We start from the raw sequence: 27458 nt of genomic DNA, 5'->3' as shown, positions 1-27458 counted from the left end.
ATAATTTATATATAATACTAAACAGACGATAGCAAACTCAATTTAGCCGCTCCGTAGCGTGGCGCAGGGTCGGAGGAAAGTAGTTCGGCTGCTCATCCACTATTGGTCCAGACTCTATCAATCTTGTCGCGAAACGACGTTATAGGAGGTACGTTATACGAAAGTTGCTACAATTTTTTCGCTACGTTATAGGAATTGTCGTTATAGGAACGTACGTTATAGGGGGGTCGACTGTAATGCATTTTACACTGTCTTATGGGAAAATTTGTTTTGGTTTGAGAACAAATCTGTTTTCGAACAACTTTTAGGAACAAATTAAATTTGAAACCAAAGGTTTGACCGTAAATGTTCTGACATATGTCTCAATTCCTTCTTTACAAGAACAAAAATGACTTTCCAGACACTCCATATATTGCAAGTTTGGTTGATATTTCTTACATATTTATAAAATTTTTTCTCACCTCAGTGTATATTTCATAAATTTCTTTCAAGAAATACAGCTGTTCAAAACTTATGTTAAACTTTAATTTTTATAATAATAATTTTTATATATATTTTATAAAATTCAATATTTGATCATTTAAATTTTATATTAAAACTTTTCAATTTACTAAAATTATCAAACTAATTCACACCTTCAAAATTAAAAATAATTACATATGGATTTTAAAGTATTGAAATTATAGGAAACTTACCTTCCTGACAAATCAGTTACGTGCACAAAAGTGTCATTAAAACTAGCATAAATGTGTGCTACACCAAAAACATGTTCGCCTTCTAATGCTTGAGGACCAAGAGTTGTAACAGCCTGTTGCTCATCCTTTTGTTTACCCTTTCTTGGAGCCATCTATAAGAAAAAGTATTTATATTTAATAAGCAAAAGATTTATATATTATACCTTAAAGAAAATCATTCAATTTTGTCAAGAAATTTAATCCTTCACATATCTGCCGATATTTATAAAAATGAAAGAACAAATGCTCTATTGATTTCTCAATGCATTCTATGAGAACAAAATATAAAAAATGTGACCATAATACAACTCTTCGTATGATATGGCATCTCTAATATATCTGGACTAATTGGAAGAAATAAACAGAAAAGTTTGGTGCAAACCACATTCTTAAAGGGTCAATTCTGATAACTTATTTTCATTCTCTTCTTTCAGGAATATCATGAACACAAGAAACAAAGACAGTTGTGATCAACCATAACGATCTCATCTTTGCTGTTGATCACAATCATACTAGGTTGATAATGCATGTTTGGGTTAGATGTGCACAACACAATTTTAACCAACAATGTTGTAAAATTTTCAAAAATGTAGAATGTGTGGGATGCATCAAATAATAAAGCATTGTTCTGACAAAGATATTTTGTTTTGTTTGTTTCGTTTTATAAAGTTTTTATAGTTTTTAATGTCAAAATCGCTTCCAAAGAGACTTACAAGGTGTCCACTACAGATCTGAATAACATTGTGTGTGTGGATAAGACTAAGATTTTAACCTTTAAGTGAGAAGGAGCACTCCTAAGAAATTTTTGAGAAAATTGACATTAAGAAATACTCAATGAATTAAAAACAAGTTTTACGAGCTTCGCTTATTGAATATTTCATATCTCAGCATTATCATTTCTCTCTCACGTTTGTGAGTCTGTGGGATTGAATTGCAGTAACAAAATAAATTCCTCCCCCCTTAAAATAAGTGTGAAATTTTTATATAAAATTTATTAATTAAAAATCACTGGTCTTATATATTTTGTCTATTTATCTACTAGTGAAAATGTGTATTTTTCTTTTTTTAAACTTCTTGCCTTGAAAATTCATTTTTCCCCCAGAACTACTATCTATTACAAATACATTCAAAGAGATCAAACTTTATTTCTAAAAATTAAAAACTTAAAAATCTCAAGTAAAGAAAAGAATGTTTGCTCATGTTTTTAAAAAACTACATAAAAATTCATTCAATAGTCCATTACCAACTATTAGCCCCAATTTTTGCAAAATGTTGCATTATGTATTGTTTGCATCAAAACTTACACAAGAAAGAGAAGTTTTTATGAATGTTAATGAAGTATGTTTTGGGTGTGAGGTTATAAAAGAATGTTGCAAACACAAAAAAAGCAGCATTTATTTGACGTGCGAGACGCGATATATTTATTTGTTTCTCAAGTTTTTATGACAATGGATGTACTAATGTACTAGAACATGAAACTGGATGATATTTCCAGTTTCATGTTCTAGTACATCTGCTATTAGAACATTCTTTACTTTACTCATGTTTTTTGTTTTTAATTTTTAGAAATAAAGACCTTTAAACGCATTTGTAGTAGACAACAGTTAAAAAAAAAAAAAAAATTTAATTAAGGCAAGAGGCTTAAAAACCAATAATACACAAAATGTATAAGCCTGGATGACTTTTAATTAATTTATTTATATAATAATTTCACTTATTTTAAGGGGGAAAAAATGTATTCCATAACTGTGATTCAATCCCAAAAACTTGCAAACATGAAAGAGAAATAGGGTGCATTTACTTCTGAGCTAATAGTGCTACTTCTGAACACCAGAAGTGACATCATTAGCACGTGTATTCGTGCTTATGCGTCCTTTCGAAAGTAAACGTGAACGCTAACAAGAAATATGGCGGTTTCCTGCAAATAATATTGTCAAAGCTGCTATTTTAAATGTTTCATTACAGGTAGAACTACTTGATTCTCAATCAGACAAGGATGATCTTATTATGGATATAATTGTAGAAAAAATGAAAAAAAAAAAAAGAAAAGTAAGGTCAAATAAAAAAGATAGAAACTTTTATTGAAGAGACTGTACCTTCTTATAATCCAACCGATTTTAAACAGCACCTTAGACTTACAAGAAAATGTTTTGAGCCTCCTTTAAAAAATAAGCCCAATTTTAGACACACAAAAATTACTTTCTCTGGAAGATGACCTGTGTCTCCTCAAAAGCAGCTTTTATGCTGCCTATGGACATTGGCAAATTAAGAATCATTCAGGTTTATGTGAAGCAATATATGAAATCAGATGCAGTATATAAGAGAATAGCAGATTGTACATATACATATATATATTTAATGTGATTGTATTACCCAGTGAATGGATGAGTCGTTGCTCTCTTATGGTGTAACTAAACTGAGTTTAAAATCAACAAATAATTGATATTAAATACAAAATATTTGTTTTCTTTCTTTTCTCTAAGGGTATTGGTGATAGTTTTAATAGATCTAGATGGACTGTGTGGAATATTTTAAATAAGGTTGTTAATTCTCTCTTAGTGTTAAATGAAAATGAAAAAATAATCTCTCAGCCATCACAGAGCAGAATGATGTAAGAATAATGGAATTTTTTTATACCCAATCTGGTTTTCCTGGAATTAGAGGCTCTATTGATGAAAAGCATATGGCTATTAAGACATCAACTGAAGCAGCAGCTTATTTCAATAGAAATAAGTACAGCAGAGCATCGATTATCGGATCCCCGATTAACCGTCACATCAGTTAACTGACTGTTTTACTCGGCAAATTTCAAATGTCCGCTAGAGATGTGGCACTACAATATTTGGCTACGTCTTGGCTACTTTAATATTATTTTTGTTAAATTTTTGCGTGTTTTAGCTGACAACACGGTTTGACCATTGAAGAGAGGCCAGTATTTAAACGAGACTTAATTTTCTAATTATGAGTGGTTGTTTATTTTGTGAGCAATAAAATAATTTAAAAATAATTTTTAACGATACAATAGTGACGATTATTATTTAAAAAAAAAATTTGTTAGGCTTAACATCAATGAAAATTCAAAGTTGATTAATAGCAATATACTAATATACTAATTACATGAAATATACTAATATACTATACTAATGCATTTTTTCATTTTTTTTCAGTTATCCGACCAACCTGAGTCCCCAATTGAGTCGGATAATCGATGCTCTACTGTATTACTCTGTCATCATATAAGTTTAGTTTGTAATGCAAAAATACTATTCAAATGATACAATTTCTCGAGAAGTCATTTCCCATATGTAAGTAAAAATTTATTCAAGTATACGAACTTATGTAGTTTTGGATTATTATTAATACTGTTCATTTCTTTACGATTTATTTAATGCTCTGAACATAACATTTCTGAAGATTCCAAACACGTACAAGGTAAAATTAACTTTTAATCATAAACAATGAGTCAAACTTAATTTTTTTCACATCTGTTTATGAAAAAATTCATCTAAAGCTATTGAACCTTACAATAAAAAAAGATCACTGTAGACATTTTATACAACAAATAATTGAAATTTACAATAAAATTACTTCCTGCCGTTTATTTTTCCAAAAATAATTCCATTTTCATTACTTTGTACAGAAAGTAATTTTTTCATGGAAGCAGCCATATTGAATTAGTGCAAAGCTTGACAATGAACTAGCTAGCACTCTTGAGCTTACTAACACTAAACATGACATCACACAGCTCTAAAGTAAATGCCAATGAGCGTGGCACTCAAGCAAAAGTATACAGGCTGAGGGTGCTGACAGTAAAATTAGCTCATAAATAAATGCATCCACAATAACACCAACGTACAAAACGTTCAATGAACAAAGCTCATAAAACTTGCTAATTAAGTCATCGAGAATTTCTTAATGTCAATTTTCTCAAAAATACTTGAGAAGTGCACCGTCTTACTTTGCTTAATAAAGGTTCATATTGAGAATAATATTTTGTGTGTGAATAAACACAATACTATTTGGATGTGATGAATACCACTTAAGGTCTCCTTGTTAGATAATACTGTTTCTGAACAAATAAAAATTTTAATAATCAAGTTAAAAAGTGCCACACTTAGTTAAGAAGAAATTAGTTGGCAATATTTCAATAAATATAATACTTTGAGTAACAGATAAGCATATTCAATAGTTCAGTAATTGATATAAAATCATTAAAAAATATCAAGTCAGTGGCATTCCTGCTTTAAAAAAAAAAAAATTAAAAGCATTATCTCTGTCTCAAAATACTCTTTCCTGAGAGAACATTCTCTAATATGATTGTATAAAGCAAGTAGCACCCAGTCATCTATATTCAATATAACAAAATCGAGACTACAGACAAAAGACAATGATCTACTCTGGAAGATTAAAGAATCTTTAGAAGAAAAAGTCATCCAGAATCATGTTTGGAATAAAATCTCTCAATAGACAAATGTTTAATCAGTAAGCAACCAGCTCACGACTAGGGTTTTTCAAACGGGATCCCGGTTGTTTTTTTAACCCGGGAAATTTTTCTTATCCCGGGAAATCCCGCAAATTTCTTAAAAATTCACTTTTTTTCTTATTTTGTGTTAAGGTTGAGGAATTTTGCAAATAGAAAGCATAATTAACTCATTCACTGTCAGAATACATTTGTATTTATTAATTTTAAACCTACTTATTAGTTTTTTTTAAATTTTTGCTCGTTATAGCATGTCACAAATGGTCAATAATCAATATATAGCTTATTTGTGGCAGGACTATAAAAATTCTTTACTTGTCGGAACCTGTAATATCTGGAATAATTGTGCTTACGCTGTCTTGAGTTTTAACCATGCCCAGTAGCTTCAATAAATGCCTGACGCCAGATTGTGCAAATTGGGCAAGGATACAAACGAGTACAAAGTCTGCAAGTATGAAGTTTTTCTTCATAAACCTGATTATTAAAGCCAAATGAATTGCCGAATTATCGAGCTCTAAGCTTGATGCCGCTATTAAAGCAGCCAAGGTAGACAAATCAAGAATACTAGAGAGCGAAAGAAGTACTACAATCTCGAAAACGAACTCGAAATCTTCCAGGCTACAGGTGAAAAAACACATAATATCTGTCTTCTCTTAAATGCATTAAACACTATTCCAATCACATCAATTGAATCGGAAAGGGCATTCTCGGTGGCAAGACTTTTCATTACTAAAATAAGAATTAGAGTGAGTTATCGGAGTATTGACCATCTTTGCTTTTTAAAATCTTATAAAAGTTTGCAATATTTTGTATTATATTTTATTTAAAAAACGAAAATTACCTTCTAAATTAGAAGTTCGTTTTTTTTTAATTTTTAACTCAATTCAAAACTTTTTTTTGTTGTTGTTGTATGCAGTTTCCAGCAAACTTTAATTAATTTTTTTCTATTTGTGAAAATTTCTACGTTATTTAAAGGTAATTTTTATTATAGTCCTATAGACCTTACACAGCATTATTAATATGATTTTGGAGGTTACAGAACTTTAAAATTACTTTAAAAAATGAAAAATAATTATATCATTTGATTTCAAGATATTTTGTATACCTTAAAAATAATTAATTCTATCTCAGGAAACAGTTCACTTTTATCCCAAGATCCCGGGACAAGCAAAAGACCGGGAAATGAGAAACCCTACTCACGACATAGACTCTCAACAGCAAGATATGACCAGAATAAGGATCCCAGTTCCTTTTGGCTTTTTCCATCCTATTAACATTCTACTTTAGCAGGAATATCTAAAGACAAAAATCTTGCCTGGGTAAGACTACACATTAAATTTCTACAGATCCAATCCACTCAAACTCAAGCACACAAGAGGGGCAGATGATGCTTTAACCATCTAGTCATCATGTATTTAATTAAAATCCCTTTCTATTGTGTAGTTAGATTCCAATTTTCTTCTTTATCAAATTATTTATTTTAATTTTTCTTATTGTGAAAAATAATTTGTTTCTCTAATTTTTCTGTGAAGTTAACGTTACTACAGAGCGCCGTTTATTATAGGTCCGTTAATTACCTATAATTTTGTCGTTTTCACCATTGCAGCATTACTAAAAGTAATTACACAAATAACTGAAAACCATATAATTACTAAACCACGCCATATATTTGAAAATATGCATTTCGAGACCTCGTGAAGTACACGCAAATACACACGTGTTAACTGGCAATAAAGCTTAACAAAATATGTCTGTCTGTATATTTGATATACAACGAATTTGTAATATAAAAATTACATTACTTACTTATGTTTTCAAGTCAGATGAATTAGATTGAAATTCTTTATGTAAAAATTCTCCAACTGGACCACTTCGATTGCCTTACACACTGTTGCCAGATTTCGAAAGGATGAATGTGAATGACGTATTCTATTAATCGCCCAATATTATTTAAAGAAAAGTTTTCCAAAATAATATAAGAATATTTATTTTTAATTTTTGTATGGAAATATTTAATATCTTTAAATTTTATTGGCAAAAAATTAATTTAATACAAATACACTTTATTACATATACATTGAATATTATTACAATGAAAGGGTTATCACACACATTTCATTTTAAGCAATTGTTATCATTGTTACGATTTACATTGTCGTTTGCATTGTTGAAGGTTAAATGACGATTTTTACAATAAAAATGGGGATTTTAGGGGGTTGGAAAGAGGTTACACTGTTGTCGACCAAAAAAATTGGTTGACAAGTGAAAGAAGCGTGTATATGTGTAAAAAAAAAAAAAAAGTCTATTATGATAACAAACAATTTATAATTTCAACTGTAAATCTCTACAGATGCATATCTACACTATCGAGGTATGACCCTCTGTGTCTCACACATCTCCTCTGTCTTAAAATAGATGAAGCTATACTAGGAGAGCTTGGTCCTGTTTTCAATTCTGATCTAATCAATAATTGTCATCACATATGACGATTTGAAAAGACTATTGTAGAATGCATTAGGAATCAACGAATGCGTTTTGGCTATTAAGTGCTGACAGATATTTCATATAATTGAACTCACATCTGGACAGTACGGATTACTAATGTAAGCACTGCACGAACTTGCAGTGCAGTGTTTCAGTTTTATATGAATTATCACATTCTTATTCGAAATCTGAAGCGTGGGATACATAAACTCTATGTGTTATGCTCAGTTCTACTTTAAATGACCACATCCACGTTGGATATTTAAGAGGCAGGTTTTGGTGTACAGTACTGAAATTCATGGTGCGTCTACACACATGTTAGATAAATGAAACTATTGGCGCTTTACCTTATAAGGATCATAGGAGTACTAAATCATGGATTATAGCATCCTAAACAAATGAGGAATAAACTGAAGAATTTCTCAACAGTTTATCATAAAGATTGTGCTTCCTGAAACTACGTATTTTGCTCCTAACAATCCTGGTAGCACGGAAAGCTTAATACTCTGGTACTTCAAAAGTATTAGTATAATAAGTTATGTAAAACTAAATGTAACCTTATGTAAATTTAGCGATGTTTTATTGTATTTTCATGTGATATTCCAGATGTATTATAATATTGTATTTTCATGTGATGTATTTATNCGTGTTATCGTTGGTGGCATCCTTCGCCAACTGGTCCGCTCTTTCGTTACCGGCAGTGCCTTGATGCCCGCGAACCCAGCTGATGCAGTAGTTGTTGGTGGAGTTGTGAGTGAGTTTCTTGATTGTGGTAGAGAGTGGATGTAGCTGTCTACTGTTAATGAGTTTAATGGCGGACTGGCAATCGGTAAGGATAGCAATCTGCTTATTTGTGCAGTGCTGCTCGGACCATTCTATGGCCATGTGAATGGCCACAAGCTTGGCCTGGAAAACGCTGCATAAGTCGTCGAGTCTGTACATTTGGTGATGGATCTCGTGATTTTCCCTTAGCACAACGAATGCGCAACCGATGTTCCCATTAAGGCCTGAGCCGTCTGTATAAATCTGCAGGTCAGGGTTGCTGGGCATGTCGGTGCTAATGTAACTATTGATATACGGAGGGGTGATGTCGATGACTGGATTCATACTTTCTTAGTTAGCAGCGGGAATGTTGTAGGTATCAATACTGATGTCATGCCCAGTTTTGAGTTTCCAGAGCTTGTAGCTGGCGTGAATGATATTGGTAATGGGTGGCTTATGGGTAATAATTTGTAGACTACAATTTGGTGTAGTTTTGTAGGCCTCGGAGATTAGGATTAGGGCTTTACGCTGTGATGATATCAACTTCCTGTGCAGATGAACTTTTTTGGCAGCCCAGCCCCAGCTGCCACTAGCGTAAGTGATGATGGGTGTAAAAATAAGATCGTAGATGATGCTAACTGCATCGGATTTTAGTCCTTATCTTTTGCGAGCGACTTGAGCAAAAGCCTGAAAGATGAGGTTAGTGCGGTTGGTGATGTATTTGACGTGGTCATCCCAGCTGAGACGGTGGTCCATGCAGATGCCAAGATACTTGATGGTTTTTTTAACTTTAATGGATCTGTTGTTCATCCGAATAGTTGGGGTGCGACGGTAAAGATTCGCTTGGCCAGACTTATTAAATATTAAGCAGGTGGTTTTTTTCGGCGTTAAAATTAAGCTTATACCTGAGGCCCCAGTTATAAATCTGATTGAGGGTATCATTGCCTCTTTGCTCAAGTGCCGAGCGAGAGTTGCCACCGATCAAAACCAGGACGTCATCTGCATAAGCAGTGATGCAGTCTTGGCCAAAGTTTTCATGGAGAAAAGGGTCAAAAGTGAGGTTCCACAGAAGTGGTCCACAGACCGACCCCTGTGGGCAACCCCGAGCAATGCTCCTCTCAACTTGCTGCGACCCGTACTGAAGAATGGCTTTTCTATTGTTGAGATAGTCTCTTAATAAATAGTAGATGTTGGCTGGACAACCGATTTGCTTGAGTCGAAGCATGATGAGAGGCCACCAGACAGAATCAAAAGCCTTAGAAATATCTAGGCTGATGGCTAATACATACTTGTGTGTGTTGAGGAGGCGTTCAGTGTTATTGTTGAACTCTGTGATGGAAATGTAAGTAAATGTGTAATATACAGTATATATATTTAATAAACAATAATATTTAAAACATTATTAATTTAAATTTATTATTACATTTTCATTTTTAGTTGTAAAATTATTTCTTTACATTCCAATGAGTAGGGAGAGAATTGCAAAAACATGCCTTCATTTCAGGTTATGTGTATATCTTTCTTCAAACGATACAGTAGAGCAGCGATTATCCGAATGTCGATCAACCGAAACGTCGGTTAACCGAAAGCATTCCAGTCGGACTGTGTCGTGCTGAATCAAACATTTTTGATACTAGATTAATTAAGTGGCACAAAGCATTTGACGTAAGTGTGTAAGATGGACTGCACTCAGAAATGACCACATTGTGAAAAGATACAAACAACTTAAGGAAAAGAGTTCTTTGTGTCCAGCCTGTATAGATAACTGTTAAGTGTATTAGATGTGTTTTAGCTGCAGACAAGATAATTCTCGCAAAGTAAGCCATTGAAAAGCGTTGTATCTAATACATAGATTCAATGGAGAAGTCGGAGGTCAAAGGGCAAAATTTCGTAACGAATTCGAATGCGATTGACGTTATGGATTCTTTTTGAATTCTAAGGCTAAATATCTGCATTTTTTACGTTTCTATCCCCCGAGTGACGACGGATTGGGATCGAGAGACTCCCTACCACCCTTTAGCCTTAGGTTTCCATTTTGCGCGAGGGGTTAAATATGCGTATTATAATTTAGTTACGTAAAGGTTAATGTATTTTACACCAATCAAATATAGATCTTTCTATATTGAAACTGAGAAAAAGATCGTTCGTTTCAAGAAATGTAACTGTTTTTATATATATATATAAAAAAAAAAAAAAAAATCTATCAATAGCAACGAGTTGCGTAACTTTCTCGGCTGTTGTGAGATTTTATTTAAAAAATAACTTTTATATTTTTAATTACATTATAATAAATAAGATTGCGTGTGGCGCCATCTATTACGAGATTTTGTTATATAAACTTTTCATATTTTTAATTATTATAAAATGACAAAAGATTTAATTTTAAGGACATGAAAAATATATATATAAATGCTAGTAACGTGTAAAATCTTCATTAACCCCGACCCTCTTGAAATATGACACACGACCCCCGCTCTATCTTCCTACCCTCTTGACCTTTAAGCTTTTGTTAAATGGCGTGATCGGTACTCTGTAAAGCGCATGCGTATAATCTAGCTGCTCGGAAGCTTTCCCGTTTTCCACAACGCGTCGCTTCCATTCCGCCAATGATATTCGAATATACAATAGAGATCGTATCGTTTTTTTCACACGTAGTATAGAAATTTGTAATAATATTAATACATAATGCGGTTATAATAAAATATTAATTTTAATTAATTTAAAATATGAAAATAATCGCGCAATATGTACTGTATTTATATTTTAGAAAATACAAGGGAAGCGGCGCTTCCACCGCTTCCGAGGACGGAGCGCCACCGGTCTATGATGTTTTCAAAAGAGGACCGTTAAAGTTTTGTTATTTATTTTCATTTTATTATTTTTCATAAGACATTCTAATATAATAATCGTTTATATGGAATGTATCGTGTTCTATATGTATTATGTACTAGTACTGTAGTCAAGAGTATTATAGAACAAACATTTCAAATTTAAATTCGAAATCTTGTGACGTATCTTTCGATCAGAAAAATGAAGGAATTCTGCAGTATAATTCGGTGTGTAATATTCATACTCGGTGTATTCTTTTCGTTCCTTAATGTTTTTGCTAGAATAGAAATGAACGGAACTTTATTACGATGTTCGTCGCCAACTTTAATGCTAGAGACTCCGAAGTTACGACATGAAATAATCGAGTGTCGAAGGAAAATAAGAATAGCCCTTACCATCGTAAATGACGAAACGGTACGATTTTTTATTAATAATTATCTTTTATTATTATCATTATTTATTATATCAATTGCAGTATTTAAATAAAGCAACCATTACCGAGGCAGCAAAAATTTTTGAAAAATTCTGGTTTGGATTCGGTTCGGGCAGTGCCGTAACTAGGCAGGTGCAACAGGTGCCATAACTAGGCCGCACAGGGCCCACTTGGAAGGGGGGTCCAAAATGGATGTATTTGTTTTATTATGTTTCCCAAATCTAATTAATTAAGGGGCCTAAATGCAAATTCTTGCACAGGGCACAGGAATGGCTAGTTACGGCACTGGGTTCGGGCATTCTAAAAGTTTTCTTAATTGCTTCGGTCTGTCGGATGGTGGTTTCTCGCTTCCGTGTCCTTTATTTTTATCCGGGTCGAATCCGTAATGATCGTGGAATAAATGCACTTTTTTAGAACTTTTACGGTATTTTAACTTGCTTTGTATCGTCCTCAAATTTCATTTGTTTCTAATTAAGATGGAAGACCGAAACTTGTACCGTACAGACTTATGTACCATAACCAAGTCCAATGACGGTGCATTTTAATGATTTGAGAGAGTGGCACGCTCCGCTGTCGGGGACGCACTACCGTTAGCGATCGCCTAGGGTGTGAACCGTTACGGTGCAAAATTTCGAGCTATGCTTTATTCGTACTTTGCCAAAATTTTAAATTAAATAGCAATATGTGATTTAGGTATCGATTCTTTTTTCTTATCCCTCGCATCACACTATTATACTATTTAACTCTTGGTGATTTTTTGTTCCGTACCTAAGTGATTCAACTTACAGCTATTTAAAATTCAGTTATTTTAAAATGTTAACATTTTAAAAAATTAAGTTTTGATATTTTATAACTTTTTTTCTTGTAAATGAATTATAATAGAGAATTTTTAAATTAATTAAAAAAGAAAATAAAAAAAGGGCTCTGTTTTTAGAAGGATTACATATTGTATATTATTAATAAAGCATGCCAAAATAATTTTTGTTTTATATTTAAAATTTCATTTTAAAAATATCCTACTTGTGAAATAAGGGGTGCATTTGTAAACTTTGCCTAGGGCGCAAAATAACCTGGCACCGGCACTGCCCACCATCCTCTCCACCCCAAAACCTGATAAGCATAACCAAATGTAAAATTAACTATGTCTGCATATAAATGCATTGTAGTGATGTACTATATATTTGGTGGCCTTCTATAGGACAACAGTAGAAGGTTTAGAGGCGAAACACTGTAATCGTCAAACTCAGATGTCGGGCAGACATAGAGAGTCCACCTCGCCTATAGGATAGGACTAGATTGGGATGTTGGTGAAAAGACGAATTGTGGTGTTGAAATATACACTGATGGCTCAAAAGATGGGTGCTGCATATTGTATCTTTTCTGGAGTTCTGGTGTACAATCGGTCAGTCAAACTAAGGAGGTGTCTGTGTTTCAGGCAGAACTGGTGGTCTTTGAAGAGGCATCCCAGTGGATCCTAAGACATCTGGGTCCTGAACCACTCACGGTTTACTCCGACAGCCAGTTGTCGCTTCAGGCCATGAGTGACGGGTACCATCAAGACCGTACAGAACTGGAGATTAGAGGTAGGGTATTGAGGGCTAGGCACGAACAGCAAGTTGACCAGAGATGGGTCCAAGGTTACATTGGAACCCAGGGAAATGAGCATTTTGACTACCTGGCCAAGACAGCAGCTAGAGGCCCATTTGTAACCTGGACAGTCGATCCCTCGTCCTCCTACATAAAAGGTAGTCTACTGCAATGATCAATGACAAACTGGCAGGAGAACTGGACTCAAAGTACAGTAGGTAGGTAAACTTATGCTTTTGTGCCTGAAGTTTGTCAAACTCTAGTAAGTTGTGATTGGTTAGTGACCCAAATGCTGACCGGACACTGGAAGTTTCTCCACTTCAATTCCAAGTTTGGACAAGGAGATGGTTGCTTTAACTGTAGGTGTCCTCGCAGAGACGCGAAGCACTATGTATTTGATTTGTCCTCTTACTGAGGAATTTCGCAGAACTGTTGACAATGTCGACAGGCCCCAGCTTCCCGAGCAAGTACTTGGAATGCTAGCAGCGAGTAAAGGAAACTTATTGAAACTAAAGGAATTGATGGCAGTTGTAATAGGTCTTTTTGACGTATAAACCCAAGGGTCTTGCTGGGCTGGGCCCCTCTCTGGAAGAGAGGGTCCCGCTGACCGTTTCAGGCGATGTCCTGAGTGGACGATCAGCTGATTGGATGTGTTGACGGTTGCAGCCTCGTCATCTTAAATGACCATGCATGAACTAACCTCTCTTCAGTAGAGGACTCAAGGTGCATAGCCACTGCACCAAAACTGTATTACAAAGAGGATCGGGCTCGAGAGCAAAGAAGGTTTGTCCCTACTAGGTTGTACTGCCAGAGCCCGAGCTCAGTCCAGTGTTATAGTGCAGACACTGTAGTGATCACTTGGTGCCCACAGCCGATGATTAAAATACAGTCTTTTTACGTATTTTTTATTAATATGTAAATTCATCAGCCAATATTTTCAAAATGCATTAAAGGTGTTTTGTTATTTCAAAAAGATGGAGATTTTCTAGAACTGCTTCCAAAGTCTGATTTACAGGCTGAAAGATTAGTGAGGGGTTCGGACCCTGTCCGGAGCCTCGCAAATTTTACATTTAAAGAAAGAATTTTCAAACAGATGAGAATAATAGACATGAGTAACCAAACAGTTATTTATTGGTACTATTAAACTGATTATCCTTACACAAATTCAAAGTGTTGTTTACAGACAGAAGTTAGCTAGTCAAAGTAATGACATATTTGAAAAAGCAGATATAAAATATTAAACTTATCAGTTTGGTAATAAGCTTAATATTATAATATATATTTTCAAATTTAAAATTGAATTTTACAATAGATTTATGAATGAAATCTTTTTTATTACTCTTTTTCTGTCTTAATTGCCTTACTGATAAAAATCTATGTATTTAAAATTTAGAAATAATACCGAAGTGATTTGCATTTTAAATATCCACTTATTTTTTCAGTCACTTCATGAAGTTGAATATCTTTTTCTTGATAATGTATATGATCCTGAAATAAAAATGATGGTTAAACTTATGAATCCTATAACAATTATGATGAAAAGAGAGCCGCTTATCTTAGCTTATCCTTTTTTTTACAGTTCGGTAAGTTTCATTTTTTTATATTCTTTTATTAACACTATTTCAGTCGTAAATAGAAGCAAACTGGTCTGTCCATATCTTTATTTTTTGTGTTTGCCTAGTATTTAAATAATAACAACACATTTGTCATATTTTATCACGTCAAGAAGACTAACAAAACAAAGTAAAGTGATTTTATACTGTTTTTTGATGAAGTAGAAAAATTCTCATAGATTATATGTAGTGGCATTTAGTCTGCATCATCAAAGTGGCATATAATCTGTAAATTATAAACAGGAAATTATGGTAAATACTATCAGTACTGATTGTAAATTATATTGTTTCTCATATTAAGTTTAATTATGGCAATGTAACACTGGGACAATCTGCCTAGGGGGATGCCTTCCGGGAGGTCTTTTTTAAGGGAAACTGGCCCCTATTTAGGCATTACAGAGGTGGAGAAAACCCGGAAAACTCCACATGGCCAGCCTGTCTGTGCGAGGCGCAAACCCACAACCATATTTCCAGTGTTCAGGGTACGAAGACTGCTAGGCCACTGGTGAGCCTCATATTAAGAATCAATATGTTAAGTAGTCAGCTTTTCTATTTTATGCTATTTTTTTATTAAAGAAATATAAATAAAATAATAAGGCCTCTAATAAATAAAAATTCATTGCCTAAGACAAATTACAAAGTATTAAATGCAATAATAATAATAATAATACTTTTTAAAAATACAATATAATATATACATAGAAAAATAATTATTTTTTGTTTTTTATTTCAGTCAGTAAATGCAAAAGTCAGTGAAACAGTATTAAATAAAAAGAATAGAAATAATTATACAGGATGCATAGATAATGACGTTGTTCAAGCTACCTGTGGTGTTAAAACTGAAAATGGAATCATAGTTCCCTTTAGCCAAGTAAATTTTCTTAATGATATTAGTAACAGTATGACTTGATTAAGTCATTTTTTTTTAATTTAATTTTGTCATTTCTTAAACTTTTCCTTTTTTTCTAAAATTGGCTACTTCCTGGCTTTGTTCTTCTAGCTTTTTACTTATATGGGTTGGTCTTAAACGGCACTTCTAAGGGGAGGTCGTGGGATTGATCAAAAGAGTCATCACAGATGTTGAGGGAAAGAGAGAATCTCAAATCTAAGATGCACCTTAATTTCTACATGCTCACTCATTGATATATTATTATTTTTTTTTTTTTCTGAAAAATAAACAACTTTGACAAAAAAACACTAAAAAAATAGTTTGTTCAGTATTTATTGTAAGTAAAGTAAGTTATATATCACTGTTTTTCATATAAAAGGGAGATCTCTTCACTTGCCATGTTAGTCTTTTCTGAATCTTGTTTAGTCCCATTCCTAAATTTTAGTTTTAATCATTAAGTGTGTGTAAACCTAATTTTAGTTTTAGTAAACCAAACATTGAATTCAATGTTCACTTCTTCCCATATATAATCCATCTTGGTGTCATTTAAAGCATCAGAAATACAACATTTCTGGAAATACTGCTACACAGCTTTATCTGGGACTTTCATCCAAGTACTTACAACATTACTGTAATAGGCTAATGAGATTGAGCTAAGTTGACTTAAATATTTTCTGTTAAGAATATTGATCTAATAAATGATTAAAATGAGGGAATGGAAATAAGACACATGACATTAGAAATCACTAAAAGCTTGAAAAAAAGTGCATCTTACATTTGAGTAAATAAAGTATGTTCCACTTTGCATAACAAAGATGCAGTAAGGATACAGCAGATTTATAGTTATGCATCAATAATGATTTATTATCTTACATATGATATTTTATTTTATATTTTTAGTTTATTTAGATTAAGTTTTGATTAATTATCTAATTATACTGTTACTCTTATTATAGTAATAAGAGTAACAGTATAATACTATTATTTTGGTACAAGATTTTACTAATATCAATTATTTTATTTAAAAATTTTGCTTTATGAAAGCAGTAATATTTTAATGTTTATTATTTAAAATAATTACTATAAATTATTAAATAATTATATATTATAGTATTTTTTGTTATAATTAAGAAAGATCCGGACCTCCGAGCAATTCCTCTCTTCCAGACACATTTAAACTATTAGATACCATCCAAAGGTTATCCACAGCTTTCCCTGGTGATGTATCCAATGCAACATGGCGCTCAGATGCATTAGCCATCTGAGCGCAACATTACTATAATACATCCCTCAGAGGTCCGGGTAGTGTAACAGGTCAGTGCATTGCACATTGAGAAAAATATATTAATTTGTAATTTTGATTTGCTGTAATACATATAATAAAGGTTATAATAATTGTAATGTTCTAAGTATAATGAAATTTTATCTAATATGGTGTTAAAATGAGAAATAAGATTTAAATTGATTTTTAAAATTTAGGGTTTCTGTTGTTCGTGTAAAGATCTTAATACTACTGTTCATCCTAGAGGAGGACAAAACTGTACTGGTACAGAAAATCTGCCATATAATGAACAGGAAATGTATTTAACAAGTGCTCATTGCCTACATTTTAATAAAATTTGGTAAATTTTTAAAAATTTATTCTCAAATAATATTTTGTAATGTTATTTAAAAAGTTATTTTTAAATTAAGTCTCAAATGGCTTGGTGAAATTAAATGTAAATTTATTTTATAAAATAGTTGTATTAAAATTAAATTTATAAATTTTTTTTAATTCATAGAAAAATATATTAAATTGTTTTTAAATTACACAGCATAAATGAAAGGGGAGAAATGAATTTCTGGCTAAACTTTTGTGAAAAATTACAAGATTAAGTCAGATTAAAATCTGGATTTTTTATAATTACAAAATTTCTTATCATATCCATCCAAAATAGAATAAAATTTATAATGTTTAATAAAGTAAAATTAATGACAGCTGGATGGACAAGTGGTTAAAATGAGAGCCTACTGCTCTGGGGGACAATATGGTCAGTCAAAAAGTCTGAGAAATTTTTTAGGTTGTGACTATATTTGACTCCATCTCTCAACATTCAGCTGCCTCATTGTAGACCTTGCAAAATCCATGATTGGTATGGTAAAATGATCTTGGTCTCCACAAGATGAAAAGAGTAAAAAATAAATAAATAAAATAAAAAGTTTTTATGAACTCTGTTTTTAATTTTAACCATGGCTTTGGAGTTGGAGTCGTGGAGTTTTGGAGTTTTAGTCGGAGTTGTCAAAAAATCTGCTGACTCCAACTCCTTTTTACTTCCCAACTTGTTATGTATATAAAACGGAAAAGTATTGGAATTATGTCAAATTTGACCTTTCAATTTGATCCCTTCAACATTCTCAAAAAAAGTCAATAAAAGGGGAAAAATTTGCACATGTGTGTGTTGGCATCTAATTTGTTTAATTTCTTTATTTTTTGTTTTGAGATATTAAACAATATCTCAAAATGGGTAAAGTTTAAGAAACGAAATTTGGCACTATAGCTTGTGTATAATAAAGAGGCATTAATACTATTAAATTTTGGTTCTTAATTTAAGGACGACAGATTGAAGACATAAAAGGGGTCATGTGTCATATCTCAATGAATATTTTACTCGTTATTAGCGTTCAAAATTAAAAAAAAGTAATAAGACTCATCTCTACCCTCAAAGTAAGTTTTTTGTCATTTTATAATAGTACAGTAAAGACTGTTAAGATGTTCTTACCTAAGATGTTAGAATGTGTATAGGGACACAATTTAGTTCAACCACTTTGATGCTTAATAACTAACTCCTGTGTTTAAACCATCTGACTCCGATTTAAAAACCACAGAAATTATTAGGCTTCAAACAGGGTGAACAAAATCAGTCCCCCCCACAGTCTAACATCCACACATATAGAAAAAAATCTTGAATCTTTTGCATATCTCGAAATTTCAAGTAGTCCTGAGTCCAAAAATGTAAAAATTTGGGAGAAGTCATTTTTTGACCAAATGCTACACTTACTCTGTTATATATAACAGCCAGAAAAGTAAAAATTATCAAATACATATTTATATATTGACTGTGTCATTACTTAGAAGAGTCTTTTAGCTTTGGAATAAAAAGTTTCTACGTTCCATCTTTATTAGAACTCTATTTATTGAATCTTTTATTCTGAGGTCACGTGATGACAATAGAATTTCTGGGTCTCTTTTGGTAACAAGTCCTCCCCTGGTCGGAGTCAGAGTTGAATGGTAAGGAAAAGTCAGAGTCAGTGGATTTTTACACAACTCCACAGCCCTGATTTTAACTAACAAAATTTACTTTATTTGAGCTCACTCACATTGAGTAACAACTTCTCAAATACAGTAGAACCTCGATTATCCAGACTAATTGGGGATGAAGGTAGTCCGGATAAGGAAAAATTCGGATAATCGAAACAAATACTTTAATTTGTCTTTTAATGATAATACAACAATATTCTTTTTGATGACTTATTGGTAATATTAAAAATAAATACTGTACTTAAATCGTGATCAAATTTTCAAGAAACAAATGTTCGTATTGAATTTGGAATACTACTGATCAGCACTAACAGACTACCTATTGTTTAAAAGGCTCTCTGGTGGCGCAATAAGACGGATTTTATAAAATAAAAAGCAGTTGAAACTGCATTTTTATGAATAAAAATTTGACAAACTATTTATTGTTTTATGATGAATAAAATTTTTTTGTCACATTTGCGGCTTTTAAGTAATGCATAAACCTTCGAGGCATGAGGCCCTTCGGACCGCGAGGCATAGGTGGTTGCGTTGCCCATATGCCGCCCTTGGTCATAAAAATGATGTAATTTGAATATAAATTATTTATAAATACGTATGTCAAGTTATATTTTTATTATGACGCAAAATATATTTAAGAGTTTACAACGACTGTGCTGGGTGAGACGTTGTTGAAACAAAAAAAGTTATTCATTCCATCAAGTACATAAATAGTATCGTAATTCACCAAGTGCAAATCAGCAAATTCGTAAAATTTTTGTTTATTTTGAACAATCCGGATAATAGAGGTTCTACTGTACTTTCAGATCATTAAGCTCATTTGCAGCACATATAAAGATGAACTAGCCTAATAGTGACAGCTATCAAGTCAGTTTATTTTTCTATTTCATAACAATGGACTTTATTACCTGAAAGTTCAAGTCATTGGAGCTCATTGAGTAACAGTTTCTGTAGAAAATGTTACTTGATGAGCTCCAATAAAGCAAACTTTTGATTTTTGTATATGTAATAGAGAATCAAACTGCTTTAATAATAATATAATTTTAAGGAAATTTTGTGACTTATTTTTTAAATTTTATCTTTGATGTTATATTCTTTACAAACAATACTATATTTATTCATTTATTTGCTTGCTTTAAAATATTTGCCTACTGAAAATACATCAATTTTTATATATTTAATATTTTAAATTTATTTAAATATAATATTAGTAATTGAGGGACATCAAACAATTCTCATTTCCTGTTTGTTAGAATAATTATTTTACTCTAATAAAATAATAATGGATAGAGACAGAAATTTTATTGATTACTTTTTCTATGAAATGCATTTTTTGTAATGATAAATTATTGTTTTAAAATATTTTTTGAATTTTATATTCATTAATAATTAGCATTGGGTAATTATATTACAGAGAATTTTTGCAATATTTTTTTCTGTAAACTAACATAATTGATTATTTATTTTATAATCAAATTTTTAAATTAATTTTTATCATATATTGTAGGTATACTGTCAGTAGTCTATTAAAACCAGTTATCAAACATAATGTGCATATTCAAGTTTTTGTAAGACATGATTCAAATAAAAATTCTCATCTTTGGATGGATATAACTAAAAAACAATCATTCGTTGTTAGTCCTGACAATCCTTATCAATTCAATGATGTTAAGTCAGTAAGTATTTAATTTTATATATCAATATATTATTATATATCATTAAATTACCATCATGGTGTTTGGGCATATCTTAATGACTGGTTGCCTGAACAATGGATTGGCCATGAAGTGAGGAGATCAAAAACTGTTGCAATGGCCACCACAATTCCTAGATATCACCCTGTGTGATTTCTTTTTATGGGGCTTTATCAAGGATTGTGTGTTTATGCCATAATTTTCTACAACACAGCTTGACCTGAGCATGCACATCACTGCAGCCATTGCAGAAATTGATGCTGACATGCTAAGCAGAGTTTGGCAGGAACTTGATTATAGAGTTAATGTGTGCCATGTTATGTGTGGATAGCAAATTGAACATTTGTAGTAGGTAAGAAAAAACTTGTTCAGTTTTCCAGTTTAATCAAATGCAGGTAATCACTTACTGAAATTAGGAACATCATTTAGAATTAATCACAATTTTGTTGTGGATATATAATAATCACAACAAAATGACAATTTGTTTATTTAAGAATGAAAACAAAAATCTTTAATGTAATAAAATAAATATAAGAAAAGAATTTTTTATTTTTCTATTATTTGTTGTTGTAAATTAGAACTTGTTTGTTTATTTTTTTCAGATCATTGTTGCATATCTTACAAAGAGACCAAATAATGCAGATATTACTATTAAATATACTGACAAATTTCTTCTAATTCCACAAGAACCACCAAATACTGATCCTAATTCTCTTCATCAAGCTTTAAAAGTATATATTTACTTTCAGTTAAAACTGTATTTTTTATATTTTATCATAATTATATTTTAGCTGTTTTTCAAATTGAATAATCCAATAAAATAATGTGTATTTAAGTATTTCTCTGTTAAAAGAAATAATAAGGAAAAAAAAACCACCTTAAACTTGAATTTAGAGTATGTCACTTATTATTAGACTATACTAGCTTAACCGTCGCACATTGCTGCGATCTCAGAAGAAAGGAAATTCAAGCAAACTCGTTATGATAATATTCAATTTACATTTTATTATTTTTATTGAAACTTATTATTATTATTATTCATTTTCATCGGGAAAACATTTCAAAGTGTCGTTTCAATTCTATTNCGACCGTTCTAGTTGGCAAATTTCAAATGTCCGCTAGTGATGTTGGCGCTACAATATTTGGCTGTCTTGGATACTTTAATATTATTTTTGTTAAATTTTTGCGTGTTTTAGCTGGCAACTACGGCTCGACCGTTGAAGGGAGGCCAGTATTTAAACAAGACTTAATTTTCTAATTATGAGTGGTTGTTTGTTTTGTGAACAATAAAATAATTTAAAAATAATTTTTAACAATACAATAGCAATGATTATTATTTTAAAAAAATTTTGTTAGGCTAAACATCGATGAAAATTCAACGCAAAGTTGGTTAATTAAATTAATTAATAGCGATATACTAATATACATGGGATATCCTAATATACTATACTAATAATGTATTTTTTCCATTCTTTTCGGTTATCCAATTTTTTTCGGTTATCCGATCAACCTGAGTCCCCAATTGAGTCGGATAATCGATGCTCTACTGTATATATAATTGTATATGTATATACATATAGAATATGTTATGGCAATCTATTTCCAATTGGTTAAAGTACATGATTATGAATTACATTTACATTTTATACATAATTTTGAACTTCATTTAATGTAGATGAGTCATATTGAATCAATTTTACTATTTAATTTAATTTGAAGTAAGAATAATTAGCAAAAATTTGTCTAATTTTTCTCTTATCATAATGATGCTCGTTCCTTCCATTCTGGCTATTGAACTTACCACAGTATAAAAATGATTCTAAATAAAACTTCTTGAGTTAAACACTAAAGCATAATGAATTAATAAAATTAACCTTAAATAAATTTTCAATTAATGTTAATTCCTTCTGTACAGCACAAACTTAAATAAACATGATTTATTTACAGGATTAAACTAAATAATTTTTATTCATTAAAAATACTTGTTTTATTGTCTTTTAATCTTGAGAATAAAATAAGTAAATAAATAACAAATTAAAAGTTATTAGTTTGATTCAACTGCAACACTCTATAGTTTATATAAATAGTTCTTTCTAAAATTAAGTGCAGATGACAACTATGTAAACTATTCATTTTATTTTTATTTAATTATATTATAAAACTTTGATTTTTAACTGAAAATTTACACTTAGAGGAAATATTAAACAAACTATTCTGTTTAATGAATAGTAAGTAAGATGAACTAATACATTTATAAATTCATCAATAATTAATCACAGTGACTTCAATTTTTACTAAAATTATTGAAACTACTACTATAGTTGTTAGCTATGTACTTTGTTTAAAGATTTCAGTAATTTGTAGTTGTAAAATTAATAATTTTGAAATATGTTATTCATTTTTTAATATGTCAAATTAACAAAAACTCCTAAAATAAAATTTTCTTTGTTTTATTAGAATGGTGGAACAGATTATTTATTGTTTGACAAAGATATTGTGAAACCTGATGGTAACGAGTGCAACACAGCTGGAGTGTCATATGCAGCCTTTGTCAAGCAAAGAAATCGTTGCCAATTACCAATTAATACGTAAGCAGATGATTTTTATTATTTTGTTCAAAAGTTAATGTTGATATATATCAAAATTTAATTTTAATGAATGATAAAATTTAATATATTTATATAATCAGAAAAGAAATATATCCTTCAGTTATGCATTTGCAATATCTAATCAAACCAAACAAGAATGTTTATTAAAATAACCAGCAACATTTTATTTATAGTCATTGATTATTGTTGAAGATTTCAATCATAATTGTATTCATATATACTGTATAATAAAGTTTTATAGCACTGGCATAGGAATTAAGAGCATCTGGTTACCATAGCAAAACTGTGGAGAATATATTATTACCAATAAACATAGTGAAAATATAAATCTGTATAATTACATAATGATTCTAAATTGGTTTATCTTTAGAGTAAAATTTGGTTTAGAGTTTGAATAACATAACTGTTAACATACAAGTATATATCTAATATCTGATAGTTGTAAATTTTAAATTTCTCCGAAACAGTATTTTTTTTAGATATTTCTAAATTGTTAATTAATTAAAAATCAAATTCTAATTATTAAAATTTCAATATGATGGCAATATTTCTTTATCAGCAATTAAATTAAAAGCATAAAATTAGTCTGAGAAAGCAGTCTATGTTTTTTGTTTATTTAAAAATATAAACTCTATTATTCAAGAAAAATATAATTTGGGATAAAGGTTTTATAGTAGCTACTGAAAAATTTATACAGCCACACAGTACTGAATTAAGGCTAAAAAACCTAATTACTTAGGTTTTTAATAATAAAGAAACAGCTCCTAATTCATTTAATATAGAAGATATTCAGTAAGATGTTGCAACATTTTATGAAGCCTTAACTTTATTGAATTTATGGATACAGATATTGGGAGATGCACATCAGTTCAAAGATTTTATAAGTTCAAATTTCAACTTATAAGTTAATTTTAGAAGAAGAGGAAAGACTTAACAAATAGTAGACATTCACTAAAATCTTAATGATAACTCATCACAAACTGGTTGATTTTTGAAACTAATGTTTTGGTTTTTAATAGTCAGTTTTATGAAGAAATTAGAGTATAAATCATTAAAAAAAAGTTATTTAATATGATCATATTAATAATATAAAATAAATAGCGACTTTTTAGAAACTTGTATATTTATTTTGGTGACAGATGTTTTTTAAAATGCTATGCTGTCATAAATATATGCATCTTTTATTGGTACACCTGAAGAGGGGAGTCAAGAGGCTCTGGCATCCTCCAAAGAAAAAAGAAAAAAAAACACTAGAAAATTTTCCAAAAATCTTTTCATAATTAAAATGTATTTTTTTAATTTATATTTGCTCCAATCAATATTTTTTGCGTTCTGTCTCTGGGTGCTTGCTACCTTCTCAAGGTGCGTCCTGTCAGTAGCTCTGCACAAGTGAAGTAGAAAGCAAGCATTTAAACAGCCTTTTTAAATGCTTTCATTATGACCAAGAGGCCAGATCTGAGGACAGTATGGGAGATAGCTCTTCTGAGGAGGAGAAGCAGGAAATGAGGTAAGCCTCAAAAAAGAGAGATTTAAAGTTGCCGAAAAGTATCGTCGAGAATTATGAAGTACCTAAATAAGAACAGTGGCTCCTATGAGCGCATGGATACGCGGGAGCATTATGAATATATCATGGGAGTGGTCACAGATATTATTGAACTCTTCTGTGATGGAGAAAAGGATGCTCTCCATAATGAGCTCAAAGAAATGAGTGCAAAGATCAACAGAATTATGAAGCCAGAATTTAAGCCACTATATTCCCAGGTGTTAGTGAGCAAGAAGCCTTTGCCCACAAAAGAAATCATTTTCATAGAGCCAGAGGCCCAGAAGGATGACCCAGAAAAGACCAAGAGAACACTGAAGGAGAAGATAAACCCCAAAAAGCTAAGGATCAGAATACAAGGAGTGAGGAAGCTTAACAAAGGAAGGATGTTGATAGAGGTAAGTACTGCAGAGGAAAAACAGAAGTTGAAGATGGAAATTGAAAGAGTGGGGCTAAAATCCTCAGAGCCATTGAAGAGGAAGCCTTGTATAATAGTGTATGGAGTGCTGAAAGAATATACCAAAGAAGAAGTGGTGGACAGCCTCTTCCACCAAAATGAAGCAGTAGCCAATGTCTACACAGTATCAAACAATTTAAGAGCGAAGTAATTGCAGAATTCCCATTAGGAGGAAGAGATAAGCCCAGTACTAACTGAGTATTAGTGGTAACTCCAAAGTACAGGAATATCCTAAAAAAATTAAAGAAGGTGAACATCCAGTGGATCAGATGTGGAGTGGATGACTTCATATTGGTCATACAGTGCTTTAAGTGCTATCGCCTCAAGAATTTTGCCAACGATTGCCCAGAGAGCATAAGGGTGTGTAGTCAGTGCAGCAAGACCACACCTATAAATAATGCCCAAATAAAAATACAATAAAGATCTGTATAAACTAAGAGGGAGAAGGCCACAAACTTCAATCATAATTCGGGTGACAAAAACTGCCCTGCTATTCAGAGGATTATGATGATGATTATGATAAAGATCAATTATGGACAGTAGTCCAAGAGAGGAGAACTGAACAGAAAATTAGAGTATTACAAGTGAACCTACAAAAATCTGTAGGGGCAATGTCAGCCTTCTGTAAGGCAATGGAAGAGGTGGATGTGGCAATCATCCAGGAGCCCTACTGTATCACGGGCACTATAGGATGTCTAAGGACAGTTTGTCATACTACACAAGCCCTCGCCATTGTCAGCCATTATTTGAGAAATACCAAGATTTCAACCTTCTATTGTGGGAATCCCAGTATGAAGAAAGTAGCCTGCACAACTATTGGAACAGACCTTAATAAATATGTATTAGTGAGCATATACTGCTCTAGCGTTAACGAGCTGGAAGAGATCCTAGCTCAGCTGGACCACATCATAGATCAACTCTCTGATGAATTGATTATTATAGAGGTGATATTGATGCCCATTTCCAACTCTGGGGCAATCAGATGATGACAGCCGGACTGATGAATTCTTGCAATTCGTAAACTCAAGAAGACAATGTTCTGGATGACCAGGCATCTTTACCAACCTTTGATGCTCCAATATGCTGAAGCTGGGTATATATAACCTGCTATAACAGCAGATCGCTAAGAAAGGTAACTGGCTGGGAAGTCTCAGGGAATGCCAGCCTGAGCGACCATGCCTATATATACTTTAAGCTTGGAACAGACAGTGCTGTAGACGGGAACACTCAAAAATATGATGTCCACACTAGAAACAAAGCTTGTAGACAGGTTGGCAGCCCTCCAGCTGGAAGATATACAAGACAGTGCAGTGCAAACAACAAAGTTGCCTCCTTCATCAACATCCTGGAGGACTTATGTAATGAAACTATTCCAAGGAAAAACAAGAGGGACAAAGCCATTCCCTGGTGTACCCCTGAGCTTTTGGCTCTGCAAAGGGAGAACAATCACCTCAGGCAATGTTATCAGTGTGTGAGAGACCAAACTGAAAAGTAAACAAGGTACCAACAGACAAACATTACAAACAAACCATAAACGATACCAAGGCTGTCCTCATGGAAAAAGTTTTGCACAGCAAGCTCTAACACAGTGTTCCGCAACCGGTGTGCTGTCACAAGGTGTAAGGTGGGACGTGAACTTTTACATATTCTATTAATTTCAAGCTTTATTTATATATTTTTATCACAGTTGCTGTGCTTTTTATGCTTGTGTTTCAAGTGTTATCTCATAACTGCTGCAGCACTTATGAAATAAGATGATGATTGTTTATTCTTTATTGCATTTTTATGTATTTTAAGAAATTAAATGTAAAATAAATTTGCTCACGGGTGTTGATGTCTGTATAATAATAATAATAATAATAATAATAATAATAATCACATAGAAAAAGGAATCCTGAAGAAAGAAGATTTTGCACTTGGAAATGGAGACGTTATTGAATCCATGGAAGAGGGCGAGTTCTACAAGTACTTAGGATTCCAACAGGCCAAACTAACAGAACATACACAAATAAAGCAACGATTAATTAAAGAATACCAAAGTAGGTTAAACGC

The 27458-nt window shown here is 31.8% G+C and overlaps 2 protein-coding genes across 2 annotated transcripts in view; one reads left to right on the top strand and one right to left on the bottom strand.

Moving 5' to 3' along the window:
* The window catches only part of LOC111619806 (40S ribosomal protein S14), a 49624-nt gene extending 42449 nt beyond the window's left edge, over positions 1 to 7175 (bottom strand). The window contains exons 1-2 of the mRNA XM_023361626.1: positions 7021 to 7175; positions 696 to 847 (exon numbers count right to left, since the gene is read on the bottom strand). Of these exons, the coding sequence (XP_023217394.1) occupies positions 696 to 847 (152 nt within the window). The 5' untranslated portion in view covers positions 7021 to 7175. The remainder of the gene's footprint in view (positions 1 to 695; positions 848 to 7020) is intronic.
* A 4069-nt stretch (positions 7176 to 11244) lies between these two features.
* Positions 11245 to 27458, top strand: part of LOC111619793 — a 56240-nt gene continuing 40026 nt past the window's right edge. The window contains exons 1-8 of the mRNA XM_023361608.1: positions 11245 to 11703; positions 14752 to 14892; positions 15656 to 15793; positions 17291 to 17433; positions 20614 to 20782; positions 21403 to 21531; positions 23258 to 23388; positions 24993 to 25347. Coding sequence (XP_023217376.1) covers positions 11491 to 11703; positions 14752 to 14892; positions 15656 to 15793; positions 17291 to 17433; positions 20614 to 20782; positions 21403 to 21531; positions 23258 to 23388; positions 24993 to 25347 — 1419 coding nt within the window. The 5' untranslated portion in view covers positions 11245 to 11490. The remainder of the gene's footprint in view (positions 11704 to 14751; positions 14893 to 15655; positions 15794 to 17290; positions 17434 to 20613; positions 20783 to 21402; positions 21532 to 23257; positions 23389 to 24992; positions 25348 to 27458) is intronic.

Source organism: Centruroides sculpturatus, unplaced genomic scaffold (assembly GCF_000671375.1).
Source record: "Centruroides sculpturatus isolate CEXI.00-Female unplaced genomic scaffold, Cexi_2.0 scaffold178, whole genome shotgun sequence".
In the NCBI taxonomy this organism is placed as follows: Eukaryota; Metazoa; Arthropoda; class Arachnida; order Scorpiones; family Buthidae; genus Centruroides; species Centruroides sculpturatus.
This window is presented reverse-complemented; position numbering and strand designations above follow the sequence as displayed.